Source organism: Mirounga leonina, unplaced genomic scaffold (assembly GCF_011800145.1).
Source record: "Mirounga leonina isolate KUSES-001 unplaced genomic scaffold, KU_Mleo_1.0 Mir_154, whole genome shotgun sequence".
NCBI classification, from domain to species: domain Eukaryota; kingdom Metazoa; phylum Chordata; class Mammalia; order Carnivora; family Phocidae; genus Mirounga; species Mirounga leonina.
This window is the reverse complement of record NW_023270389.1, coordinates 9,886,250-9,896,058: the sequence shown is the minus strand read 5'-3', so window position 1 is coordinate 9,896,058 and position 9,809 is coordinate 9,886,250. Positions and strand designations below refer to the sequence as shown.

The 9,809-nt window shown below is 43.7% G+C and overlaps 1 protein-coding gene across 4 annotated transcripts in view; it reads left to right on the top strand.

Annotated features, from left to right (window-relative positions):
* The first annotated feature begins 6 nt into the window (after positions 1–6).
* Positions 7–9,809, top strand: part of MIA3 (MIA SH3 domain ER export factor 3) — a 58,532-nt gene continuing 48,729 nt past the window's right edge. For 3 of the 4 annotated variants that reach the window (XM_035010070.1, XM_035010069.1, XM_035010072.1), the window contains exons 1-3: positions 7–110; positions 2,997–3,130; positions 7,424–7,510. In XM_035010070.1, the coding sequence (XP_034865961.1) occupies position 110; positions 2,997–3,130; positions 7,424–7,510 (222 nt within the window). In that variant the 5' untranslated portion in view covers positions 7–109. Of the gene's footprint in view, positions 111–2,093; positions 2,185–2,996; positions 3,131–7,423; positions 7,511–9,809 lie in introns of all 4 variants that reach the window. The other variant, XM_035010071.1, reaches the window with a different exon arrangement.

Here is a 9,809-nt window from a genome sequence, read left to right as displayed (position 1 = left end):
CTTCTGGCTGCTCCTGCTCGGGCCGCCCTGGCCGGTGCCGGGCCAACCGCAAGCGGACACGAGCCGGCGCTTCGCGGAGCACAAACTGTGCGCGGACGAGGAGTGCAGCAGTGAGTGGCGGGAGGGGGGCGGCGGCGGGGCCGCGCGGGGGCGGGAGCTGGGCAGCCCCGCTAGCCGGCCGGGGCGCAGGCCGGGCGGGCGCGGCGCCGGGGTGGGCGAGCGCCGGCGCCCCGCGCTGTCGCCTCGGCTTTCGGCGCCCGCCGGCCCTGGCCCGGGGGCTGCGCCTCCCACTTGTTGCCAGCGTTTCCTTTCCCTCCGCTGATCTGGCGGGGTTTGAGGGTGGCGGTGGCCCCCCGCTTCCCCAGGGGCGGTTCGCAGCGTCCGCTCCCCGCCTGGCCCTGAGGGGGCACTGAGCAGTTGGGGTGCGCGCGGCGCGTCCTGGGCTCCCCGCGCTGCAGCGAGCGCTCTCCTGCCCCCGCCGCGGGGACCTGGGTGGGTGCAGTCGGGGGCGCAGATGCGCCGAGGGCTCGGCGGGTGCGTTCCCGGCCGCAGGTTCGTGGTGGGGCTTGGGAAGGGCGCTGGCGCTGCCCCTTCGCCCTACTGCCTCTCTCGGATTTGGGGCTCGTACCGCCTTTTGACAGGGATTGGAGTTTGGGTTTGGGACGAGCCCGGAGTCCAAACATGCAGGGTATTCCAAGGTCTCGCCTCTGTTCTGCCTCAGTCCTGTCATGTCTGTGCTTGGAAGTCTCCTTGCAGACAGCCAGGCAGGGAGGGCACCTTAAGGAAGGCCAGAATCTTTCGCTCTCGAAAGAGGCCGAGCGAGAATCTGCATCTGCCACCTGGGACCGGCAGCCTCCTCTTCTTTGCGCAGGAAGCGGAATTGTGCCCCAGTCCTAGATTGGGGGTGGGGGATGGACTGTGGGCGGTGAGGCGGACAGAGATCCCCAGAGTCAGATCAAGAGGATTCTTAATCATAATAAATATTTATTTTCATGAACCTGGCCAGCCTTAGCCTTAGTCACTTGTGTTGTTGGAATCTCTTCCCATGTGTTTGTGGGACCGGGATCATTCTTAGGGCCTCCCGGAGGGTCTTGAATAACCTTCTAACTTAGTGATAACCGCGTTCAGAAACGGTTGTTCATAAATTGTAAACAGTACGTATAAAAAAATGTTCATGCTGAAAAGGCCGTATGCCTACAGTTTAGCTATTTATATTCAAATCGGTGCTATTCAAAAACAAACTTCATAGTTGGAAGAGTTTGTATTACCGCAACACCCTGAACAGGAAGCGAGGAGGCATCTTTGTGTTAAGCCATTCCTAGAGGTAACCTAGGGCTGAAGCAAATCGATACTACGGAAGTGGAGCAACTTCCACACTTTTCCCCTTCAATTTTCTGTGCGCAAACCCAGATGATTAGCAAGCAGGGTTGGCTAAGACAAAGTATTTGCCCTTCTTTGCTTTCAAGCACTCCCCTACTTGGGTTCCTCAAAACCAGTTAGCTGGAGGATCACATCGCTGATGCTTCCCCAGCACGGAGACATGGTGTTGAAAGGGCCCTTACTTGTCACATAAGTTGAGAATGGCATGTGTCCAAACAGATACAACCAAAACACAACAGGCGGCAGCCCAGAAGGGTAGGAGACTGTGTGTTGCATAAAGTATCTAGTAAGGTGTGTGAGTGAGAGAGCTGTCCTGTACTTTTCAGAAAGTTGTTTCACAGTGTGCAGTAATGTCATCTAATTTGTTGTTACAGTTTTTCAGTGATCTCTTCTAAGGGGGAAACAAAAGAAACATTGCCATTTCCAGTTGCGATAGAATCCTCAATCTTAAATTGTCCCATCACCTTCAACCTGGCCTTTTCCCCCAGTTATATCTGAATTAGGATGCTGACATGTATTAAAGTAATCGGATTTTAGCTTCAAAATCCAAATAACCGCCCTCAAATCTATCTGTTCGTCCCTCAAATATATATTTAAAGATACATTTTAATGTATTTATTGGTCACTGGCTTTAAGAAAAAGTGTTCTTTCCATGTCACCCTTCTTTTCTCTACTATTTAATTGTACCTCTTGTCCATTTCATCTTATATCAGAAACTGTGTAGTTGGCCAACAAAAAGAAAAATGCTGCTTCTACTAGTTTCTAGATCAAGTGTGATTTAAGTCCTGCATTTTAAGATTGAAGGTAACTATTGAACAATTCTCATAGTTTTGCTTGTCCCTGCAACATTGTGATGCCCACTTGTGATTTTGTGTATAGACATTAATAAATAAGGGTATCTTCCCTTCGGAATGTTGGGTACAGTGAACATTACTTTCATGATAATTTCACATTACCTGGTCATGTGATTGGACTGGTAATAGGATGTGATGTCCTTTCCCGTTAATTTATCCAGATACCGTACAGGGAGATCAGCGTGGCTTCAGATGAAGTCGGCAGTGTTTACTCCTGCATGGTAGCAGTTTACAGCCACTTAACGATAGTGCCTTTTAGTGTTAGTTCAAGTTAATTGACCCGTTGGGGGTTCCTGGGTGCTCTCCCCAGCTCCCTGTTACCTCTTCATGCGGCCACGCTTAAGCCAGCCAGCATCTGTACTTGAATTTATTCAGTTGTGCTATGAAGCTTTTTATGATTACGAAACAGCAGAGATTGAGGACAAGAAGGTTAAAGAGGAGACCAAGAATTTCTCTTGACACCAACTCTGTGTGGTGGTGGACTCATTGCTTTTTGTTTATCCATAGAGAAAAACAGGGAAAGTGGCCGTCTCTCCTGTCTGCTTGTAGGGTGTGATATATAATGATAAAGCTCTAGAATTTAGATACTTGGAGCCTGTGAATTGAAAGTGATTGATTCCAGAGAGTACTGGAGAAACTTGATTGTTGTTTACAGAATGGAGGATACCCTCCTGTTGCCTGATAAAGCAGTTTGGACTGTGAAAGTTGAATCCTGATACCTCTTTCTCCCCCCCCCCCCCCCCCCCCGTCTTTTACCTACAGTGTTAATGTACCGGGGTGAGGCTCTCGAAGATTTTACAGGCCCAGATTGTCGTTTTGTGAGTTTTAAAAAAGGTGACCCTGTGTATGTCTACTATAAACTGGCAGGGAGACCTCCTGAAGTTTGGGCTGGAAGTGTAAGTACAAATTTGACATACTTTATCTTCTTACTTTTTTTTTTTTTTTTAAAGATTTTATTTATTTATTCACGAGAGACAGAGAGAGAGAGAAGCAGGCTCCCAAGGAGCAGGGAGCCCGATGCGGGACTCGATCCCAGGACCCTAGGATCATGACCTGAGCCGAAGGCAAACGCTTAACCATCTGAGCCACCCAGGCGCCCTATCTTCTTACTTTTTATTGGCTTGTTTCTCACTGTGGATGGAGATAACTGTTTCCTGGGGTCTTTGATGGAGTTAACTTGTCTTCCCTGCTAGACTGGGAAAACAGAAGGTGTCTGTGTGTCCCCGGCAGGCATCAGGTCTGGCCCTGGGTAGGGGCTCTGCTCTGTTCCTTAAACAAAACAACTGCTTCTGGTTGTTGCTTCTCAGCAGTAAGTTCGAGGCCTTATCAGCGGTGGATGCTCCATCCAGAGGAAAGGTTGTAGTGGCAAAACCTGAAAATTCTGAACTTCATTGCTTCACAACAGAAGGGTTCGCGAGCATTAGACTTAATCCTGTAAACTTTGTGCGGGACAGTGTTTCACGTGTTCATGTTTAAAGTTGATTGTATGTGTATTTTTTTCTAAGGTATTAATATTTGTGAAAGATGGGCAGCTCTGGGAACAGTTACCTAATCATATGTACTGTTACTCGTCCGTTAAAAAAGCAAAATGTCCTTTTCATTGTGTGTTTTTTGTTTCCTTGTTTTGTTTGCAACTTCTGCGTCATCCTTTTCCTGCTCTTCAGACACTTGCTCCTGGAGCTTCCCCCAGCTGCTCTCTTCCCAGCCGGTTTTAGGGTGCCCTGATGACAGACGTGGAAACCAGTGACTCCATCATGCTCTGATTTTTTAAAAAAAATTTTTGTTCAAGTATAATTAACTTTGTTCTATTAGTTTCAGGTATACAATATAGGAACTCCACAGTTCTATGTGCTACTCAGTGCTCATCACCATAAGAGTACTCTTAATTCCCTGCAGCTATTTCACCCATTCCTCCACCCACCTCCCCTGTGGCACCCACCAGTTTGTTCTCTGTATTCAAGTGTCTGTTTTTTTGTCTCCTTTTTTCTTTGTTTTGTTTCTTAAATTTCACAGGTGAGTGAAATCATATGGCGTTTATCGTTCTCTGACCAACTTATTTTTCTTAGCATTATACCTTTTAGGTCCATCCATGTCGTTGCAAATGGCAAGATTTCATTCTTTTTTATGACCAAGTAATATTCCAATGTGTGTGTGTCTGTGTGTCTGTGTGTCTGTGTGCATGTCTGTGTGTACCACATCTTTGTCTACTCCTCAATTGGTGGACAGTTGGGTTGCTTCCACATTTTGGCTATTGTAAGATTTTATTTATTTAGATAGATATCAAGAGAGTGCACTCGCAGGGGGAGGAAAAGAGGGGGAGGGAGAGGGACAAGCACACTTTATGCTGAGTACAGAGCCCTATGTGGAGCTTGATCCCATGACCCCGAGATCATGACCTCAGCCAAAATCAAGATCGATGCTCAACTGATTGAGCCACCCAGGCGCCCCATTGGCTGTTGTAAATAATGCTCATCCTTTTGATGTTTTTTTTTTTTTTAAAGATTTATTTATTTATTTATTTGACAGAGAGAGACACAGCGAGAGAGGGAACACAGCAGGGGGAGTGGGAGAGGGAGAAGCAGGCTTCCCGCGGAGCAGGGAGCCCGATGCGGGGCTCGATCCCAGGACACCGGGATCATGACCTGAGCCGAAGGCAGACGCTTAACAACTGAGCCACCCAGGCGCCCCTGCTTTTGATGTTTTTAATGAGGAGATTCCCTAGGAGTGACCAGACTTGAGAGGCTTATGAGTTCTTGTCCTTTCCTTTCTAAAAAGTGTGATGTGTGGACTGTTTACTTACTGAAAGTTGTAAGAGTTCTTGATGTCCTTAGGGTTGTTCAGACTTCCAGAAATACCCAGTCTCCACTGTGAAAACTTTTACGATCAATAAGATACCAAACAACAGAAAATAAGGCTTGAGAAACCTACACAGGGAAAAACAGATTCATTTTGTTGGTGTTCCAGATTCCTAGGGAGGAATCTTGAAAGACCAACTAACCGGTCAGGTTCAGCCCTTGTAATTTGGGCAGAATCCTGATTGAATCACTAGATACAAAGAAGGATCTGTTCTGTTTCCTTCAAGTCGACCACATTAGATTTCTTGATAATCTTTACTCTTGGAAGGTTTTTTCTCAATACCTAGGCTGCATGTTTTATGTACAGTGAGGTGGTTAAGTTGGAGCATTTGGTACGTGAGCTCGACTTGCATTTTCTTATGGCCACGGTCACCTCTCCTGTTGCCATCTTAGGGAGGCACCGCTCTAGCACCCTAGCCAGAGGGCTCTGTGCTGTTTGATGATTGTTCAGGTGGCACTTTGTTTGCACTGCTCACGTGGCATCCCTTTTACTGCCTTGTCTTGCAGTTGGTGTGTGTACTGTCTTTGCTCCTGTAAAGTCATAAGCTCCGTAATGGAAGGGCCCATGTCTTACCCATCTTCCTTTTGAATATTTTCTTTCAGGGTAGTGGCACTTATTTACATGTGTCCTGATGGTAGCTTATACAGAATTTATTCTCTTGAACAAATGTTCTACTTCTTCCCCACCCCTGCAATCAAATTAATAGTTCCTTGGCAGGGATGGTGTATGGAAGCAAAATTAGACCTAAAGCTTACTTCCAGTCCTGAGGGTCCATGATTCTGAACCCCTTTTTGTCAGATCCTGAAGCACAGAATACCACCCCCCAGTGTAAAAATACGGAGGTTTTTTTTTTCTTAAGATTTTATCATTTTTAGTAATCTCTGTACCCAACATGGGGCTTGAACACACAATCCTCAGATCAAGAGTCACATGCTCTACCGACTAAGCCAGCCAGGTACCCCCAAAGTATGGAGTTTTATATGACCTATGGTGTCAATGGACCGAGACTACACAAAGACAAATTTATTTCCATTTTCCATATATTTCTGATTTCTCTCCCTTTTCCAGATTTTCTCTTAAGAAAATTTTCCTGAAAAGGAAAAAAAGTGTATTTTCCCTCAGTTTCTTCTCTTATTTCATGAAACTTATATTTTAGGAAATTAAAAACTCTCTCCTCTTAGTTTTCAAAATGATTCTTGTTTCTGTTTTTTAGTTTTTGTTCTGCAGCCTTTTTGGGTTTCTTAGAGTTCTAGATTTTAACTGCCAGTGTAGCAGTTTTTAATTGCTCTGTCTTATCTAATCTTCAAGACCGTATTCAAGTACTCAAGACTGGCTTTCACATATTTGCCAGGCATAACAACAGCACTCCTAATGAGGATATTTTAGGAGTTGGTGATAAGATAGCCTTTTTCTCCTTTGGTGCATTGGATCTGCCTATCAGCCTCCTTCGGAGAGATCTGCTTTCCATTTCAGATGTAGCCAATAGAAGACAGTGTTTGCGTCTCAAGAAGACACACTTTATGTATTTTAGCTGTTAGTGCTGTAGGTAAATGGGGTTATTTTCTCTAGAGGTTTACTTTGCATGAAACTAAAGCTTGATGTATACATTAGTATGAATTTTATTTTCTCCCTCCAATACTGGAAAATCTAGTTTTTGAGAAAGCTACTACAGCCCATTCTATCAATAAATATTTGCTTTTTGTCATAGTGATCACACATTTTAGCAATTTTATATTCTTTTTACTTAATTTTCATGGCTGTTTATTGGTTTAAGAAAGACTTCTAAGTGTACCAGTTGATGAGCAAAGCTGTGAAATGTGCAGGTAAATTATTGCTAGAGGTTATTTGCAATTGTGTTTCTAACCAGCTTTGATTTGCAGGTTTGGTTTTTTTTAAAGATTTTATTTTTAAGTAATCTCTCTACCCAGCATGGGGCTCAAACTCACGATCCCGAGATCAAGAGTCGCACGCTCTTCTGACTGAGCCAACCAGGTGCCCCTGATTTGCATAGTTTTAATCACAAAATATACAATAACTTTCTCTTATGTAGGTCTTTTATCTACTTCAGAAATATAACTTTATGTGCTCTGTGTTTAGAATTAAGTTGCATGTTGAAAGGAAACCTCAGTGGTTTTAGAAAAGTTGGCTTTAAGATATTCTATACTTAATTTTCATTGGAATAATCTGTGTAATCATAATAGCAACTATCTGTCTCTTGTGGTTATGCCTACCTACCTATCTGTTTCCTGTCACTACTAAGAAGTCTGTCATTTGTATTTCTTAATACAGAATTTTGATTGGTGTTTGTTTCTTTTGCCTATTCTTTCATATAGGTTGGGCGTATTTTTGGATATTTTCCGAAGGATTTAATCCAAGTAGTCCATGAATATACTAAAGAGGAGCTACAAGTTCCAACAGATGTAAGTTATGGACTTTTTTTGGTTCTTAATTATAAATTGCCTTTCAAATTCATCAGTGATAGTCAGTTAATGATTTTTGAAAGTCTTTGTGTTTTGGTCAGAAAAAACCAAGTTCATATGTGTGTATCAAGTTTTAATTTAGAATCAGATTACCTTTAAAAATAGAAAAAAGAAGAAAGAAAAGTTTGAAAAGAATTTTTTTTTTTTTTAAGATTTTATTTATTTATTTGAGAGAGAGAGAATGAGAGACAGAGAGCATGAGAGGGAGGAGGGTCAGAGGGAGAAGCAGACTCCCTGCTGAGCAGGGAGCCCGATGCGGGACTCGATCCCGGGACTTCAGGATCATGACCTGAGCCGATGTCAGTCGCTTAACCAACTGAGCCACCCAGGCGCCCTGAAAAGAATTTATAGGAGATTATATATCATTATTTGGTAGTTGTCTAATATGTGTACTCTTATATAGGGTTTTTCTTTGCTGCTTTATATGAAGAAAAAATTAAGAATTCAATATCTTCTTAGTGATTAAGTTTCAGAGGTAAATCTTTTTATTTTTTTAAGATCTTTAAAAAAATATATTTATTTATTTTAGAGAGCGAGCAAGCGCGAGCAGGGGGAGGGGCAGAGGGAGAAGGAGAGAAACTCAAGCAGACTCCGCGCTGAGCGCGGAGCCCGACACAGGGCTCGATTTCATGACCCTGAGATCATGACCTGAGCCGAAATCAAGAGTCAGAGGCTTAACCGACTGAGCCACCCAGGCACCCCAAGAGGTAAATCTTTTTAGAAGCAAAAGGAGAAGGTATCTCAATCAGAAAACCACTCATTGAATAGCTCTTAGACATTTTAAGTATAGAGAAATCAGGTGAAATTAAACCCTACATTATGTACTAGGCCACAAATGCCAGTTTACCATGGTTTCCTTATCACTGAGTCTTCAGTGATTTCAGGGGTTATAGTTATGCTGTAGGGAATTTGAGAGATTTGGAGGAGTCTAGTCTCAGATCTGCACAGTACTGACTGCACACCCTATAAAGCATTCATCTGAATGCACTGACAGTTCTGTGATGATGAGAATTTTGTGTTCTGGGATCCTCAGTCCTGCTGATTATTTTCTGGAGTTTTAAAGTTTATAGTCATTGACGCTCACTTTCATTCAAGCATCCTTGAGCAGTTCTTTGCAGTGCTGCGGAACATGCAAGTTGCTGTCCTAGAGGCATTCTTAGATGAGATTGGCAGAATATATGGAGTCTTTGAGCCAGTGCTGTTCTTAACATTTCTCGATAATTGCAAGGGTCATAAAATCAGCCCATTACCTGTCTGGCCTCATTCCTAGTGAAGAGACTCTCCAGGATATAGGTGTGAGACGGCAGTTCATTGGTCACAGTGACCTCACTAGTTGGGGAGTCTGCCTTCTTTCTGTACCTCCCACTGCATGCTTCCCTCAGTATTAAGAAAATAGCGTGGAAACACATGTGGTGAAAAGAAGAAATCATCGATCCCTACTGCACTGGTCAGGGCTCCTCAGCCTTTTGTGAAAGTTTAGTTAGGAGAAGAGAATTATCTTTGTTGGCTTTTAACTTTCCCTCTGTGTATGGCCCCTTTTATGTCAATTTGCTTATTATTGGAGGAAAGGAAGAATATAGATTTATGGATAGTTCTGAAAGCAGATCTTAATGACATCTAGAACCCTGATTTAGAGTAGAGTATATTCCTTACTGAATCTTGTTTTCAGGTTGTATTTGAGGTAAGAATTAAGTGGGGAACCCCCTTGACACCCTTCTTCGTGCCTGTAAATGTTTAGTTCCCATGCCTCTGTGTTTTAATAAGATACTTCCTAAGCTGATTTGTCTTTTCCAATCTAAAGAAAATATGAGCCAAAAAATCTGTGTAGACTTAGATCCTGACAGCAAGGTGATTTTGCCTGTCTCTAGTGGGGTAAACAGAAGTACAGCCTGGAGGGCACAGTGATAGGGAAGCTGGTGGTCTTCCAGCTTCTTCTGCACATATTATCATGGGATGAATTCCCAGAACATCAGGCATAGATATTGGGAGTTGGGGGACCCAATAAATGACACCCTGTGTTTTCTCTACTTGTGCTCAGAACAAATTGAGAGACCCAGGAGTCAGGCACATGGAGACCAAATTGTCACTATTATTTATTGATAAAGCTTTTCAGTGAACATGGCTTAGGTTGCAGAAATAGTGGGCTTTGTAGTCTAGAATAAGACCAACTGCCCAGCCACAGACAGAGCTAGCTAATGGGGGCCACCCCTGGAGGACTGTCCCTGTAAAACTGTCAGCA